The 3,189-nt window shown below is 54.1% G+C and overlaps 1 protein-coding gene across 1 annotated transcript; it reads left to right on the top strand.

Moving 5' to 3' along the window:
• Positions 1-212: 212 nt before the first annotated feature.
• On the top strand, positions 213-2,788 carry TMEM106C (transmembrane protein 106C). The gene is made up of 7 exons (XM_009275747.1): positions 213-405; positions 512-575; positions 1,122-1,281; positions 1,392-1,532; positions 1,792-1,841; positions 2,135-2,188; positions 2,629-2,788. The coding sequence occupies exons 1-7, from the start codon at positions 213-215 to the stop codon at positions 2,786-2,788; spliced, it is 822 nt and encodes a 273-aa protein (XP_009274022.1).
• Positions 2,789-3,189: the final 401 nt, after the last annotated feature.

The raw sequence follows: 3,189 nt of genomic DNA, 5'->3' as shown, positions 1-3,189 counted from the left end.
CCCCCTCTTCGGGAGGGTGTCTCTGTGCGGGGGTGTTTCTCTAAGGGGTGCTGGGCATGGCCCTCCGGGGGGGGGAAGGTTGTTCCCTGTGTGCCTGTAGCTCCGGGTAGGGTTTCCTCGTTGGCCAGAAGCGGGTTGAAAACCCATTTAATGACCAGGACTGCTCTCGCTGCCTCTGTCGTAGGTTAGGCGGCTTTTCTACAGCAGCTGCAATGGGTTCCGTGCTCTCCCTCTCTGTTAATAACGCTGCCTCCGGGCAGAGGAAGAAGGCTGAGGATGACGACGACGACTTGCTCGATAGCCGAGACCGTGTGGAAGACATTGCCAAGTTCCCGTATGTTGAATTCACGGGTCAGGACAGCGTCACCTGTCCCACTTGCCAAGGCACTGGCTGCATTCCCACAGGTGACCGCTCCTCGCGGGCTTAAACGCGGAAAGAAAACGTTGCTTATTTACGTGGGCGACCTCGCACGCGTGTGGAATCGGTTAACGTGTTCCTTTTGCTTTCCAGAGCAGGTAAACGAGTTGGTGGCTCTGATACCCTACAGTGACCAACGGCTTCGTCCACAGAGAACGTAAGCGTGTAGTAAGAGAGTCGTTACACCTTTGCAAAGAGCAAACGGGGCTCTCTTGTCGTTTACTGCTGCAACTAAATGCTTCACCCTGTCTGCAGCCTCTCCTTCATCTAGTGGTTTGTTTTCGTCCAAGTATGCCAACAACTACAATTTAAAGTGTAATTTTAAATGCTTCCTGTGAAATCCCGCTGTGGGGTGAACGCGGAAACAATGATCCTACTCACACGCTTCATCCCCGCGCCCTTTACTGAAGCTTTGAGAAAGAAACTGCCTTTACCAGCGGCAAAAGTACCAGATTGTGAAAACGCTGTGGGGGCAAAAATGATTCTTTGGTTAATCATTACCAAAAAAATAAGCTGTTTGAAGGGTGGCGGTTTTGAGCAATTTCAGATATCGAAAAGGTTGGAGCAGCACTTCTGTGTCTCTTCCGGGGAAGAACGAGTGCGTGTCGTTTGCTGGCTAGGTTGGGTTTCAGATACGAAGTCTCTTGCAGCCGCAGATGCTGCCTTAGGGCAAAGGAGGTGACCCCTTCCCTGCCTCTTCCAGGAAGCTGTATGTCCTGCTGTCGGTGCTGCTCTGCCTGCTGATATCGGGGCTGGTGGTTTTCTTCCTGTTCCCACACTCCGTCCTGGTGGATGATGACGGTATTAAAGTGGTTCAGGTTTGGTTCGACAAGAAGAACTCCGTTGTCGTTCTTGCCATCACGGTAAAGTTTCCGCGCGTCTGTGTTCCTGAGGGAATAAATTCTGGGCTGAGCTGCCAGGAAGGTCACTGCTACTCACGTCTCCCCCCCACACACACTCTTTCTCCATCCAGGCCACCTTACGCATCAGGAACTCCAACTTCTACTCGGTGACGGTGACCAGCCTGACCAGTCAGGTGCAGTACATGAACACTGTGGTGGGAACCCAGCAGATCACCAACGTCTCCAGCATCCAGCCGCTGAGTGACAAACTGGTATTTTGTCTTTCGTTGCGCTTACGAGATCGGCATCGCCAAATCAAGTACGAAACCTCTGCGCTGCTGCGAGTTAACCCCATGGTGGTCTCTCTATACCTTAAAGCTTTGCTTGGCAAAAGAGTCTCGTGGCTAGAGTAGCCCGTGCTTTACGCGCGCCAGCTGAAAGGCAACAGCACGTAGGAAGGGCTCTGAAAGGGGTGGATTTAAGCGAGTACTCGGGCTGCACGTGAACGTATCTTTCTTTTATCTTTTACAGGTGAATTTCACCGTGAAGGCGGAGCTGGGTGGACCTTTCTCCTATGTGTAGTAAGGATTTACTACTCTCTGTATGCAGCTGGGGAAGAGGGCAGGTTTAAGCTGCTTTAATTAGAATTTGCTCTGGAAATGACTTGTTTTCTGCTAACTTCCTGGAAAGTGACTGTTTGCTAGAAATGACTTGAAAGGCCACTTTGTCGGGATGTCGTGACGTGGCTTTTGGAACGTGTTTCCAGTCGAGTTAGCACCAGAGGGAAAATATCGTCAGATACTGAGAAACGCCAGTGTCTCTGCAACCCTGCTTAGCCCGTGCTGACCTACTTCTTTGTTTTGGTCTCTTCCAGTTTCTTTTGCACGTTTCCCAAGGTGAAGGTACATAACATAGTGATCTTCATGAGGTAGGTGGTTCTCTGCTCGGCTCCTGACTCAAAAGGCAATTGCTGCCACAGCAGATCTAGGGTAACCGAAGAAAAGCCCGCTTGGCAAGCACCCCAGCCTGCTTCACTGTGTCAGCTTTTAATCCAGGCCGGTTGACACAGTTGGGTGAAATGTAAGACGGAGAGGAGAAGACACCAGCTTGCTCCACGCTGAGCTTTCGCGTGAGGGGCGGCGTGCTCCAGAGCCTGCGCTCGCCAGCTCTGCCTGGCCCTGCCCGCTGCAGCGAGCAATCTGAGCGAAAAGGAGCGAGAGTGAGGCGTGTCGGTGGGGGGGGGGGGGGAAGAGGAGTTGCGTGATGAGTGGGGAAAGCCGCCGGGTTCTTTTTAGTTTGGTAGAGGGGTTGCTGTCGCAGGTCCTGTCCCCGCTAAACTGCTCTTTCCCCCCCCCTTGCCCCTCCCAGGACATCGGTGAAGCTCTTGTACATCGGCCACGTGACGCAGAGCGCTTTGGAAACGTACCACTACGTGGACTGCAGTACCAACTCCACGGCTGCCCAGGACCCGCTGCCTCCGCCATCCCCCTTGGCGCGAGGCGCGGCCAAAGCCGAGAGCGAGCCCTGAGGACGCGGCCGACGCTTTCCGTGGGCGGATGGCTGTGCAGACGGATTTCTAGAAGGGACCGGGAATTTTCAAATGGAAGCGGAGGGATGGCGAGGGACTTCGGCGGGAGACGTCGGAAAGCTCCGGGTCCCTTTCGCGCTTTTCCACGTGCAGCTGGGCCGCGCTGCCGGCCTGTCCGCGGAAACCCGCTTGGGGTTGCAAGCAACGCGGGTCCCTTCCCAAAGTCAGGGTCCTGCTGGGCCTGCCTCCCTTTTCGGTTCTGAGGAACTGGTTTTTTGGTAGGGGAAACTGGACTCTCGAGCTTCACGCTTTGGGGTCTGAAGATCCCGAAGGCTTCGAGTTGACTTTTGCAGCTGTTTTGAAGCTTAGCACTGTGTCGGGTCCTTTCAGGGTAAACGAAT

The sequence above is a fragment of the Aptenodytes forsteri genome, unplaced genomic scaffold (assembly GCF_000699145.1).
Source record: "Aptenodytes forsteri isolate BGI_AS27 unplaced genomic scaffold, ASM69914v1 Scaffold657, whole genome shotgun sequence".
Lineage (NCBI taxonomy): Eukaryota > Metazoa > Chordata > Aves > Sphenisciformes > Spheniscidae > Aptenodytes > Aptenodytes forsteri.
The sequence above is the reverse complement of the archived record's forward strand: the minus strand, read 5'-3'. Positions and strand labels throughout refer to the sequence as shown.

What these genes read in the sequence shown, in the direction of transcription:
- TMEM106C (XM_009275747.1), top strand. Translation starts at nt 213, where the DNA reads ATGGGTTCCGTGCTCTCCCTCTCTGTTAATAACGCTGCCTCCGGGCAG. An exon ending in AGCCGCTGAGTGACAAACTG is followed by an intron (nt 1,533 to 1,791) that starts GTATTTTGTCTT and finishes TATCTTTTACAG; the next exon opens with GTGAATTTCACCGTGAAGGC. An exon ending in GGACCTTTCTCCTATGTGTA is followed by an intron (nt 1,842 to 2,134) that starts GTAAGGATTTAC and finishes GGTCTCTTCCAG; the next exon opens with TTTCTTTTGCACGTTTCCCA.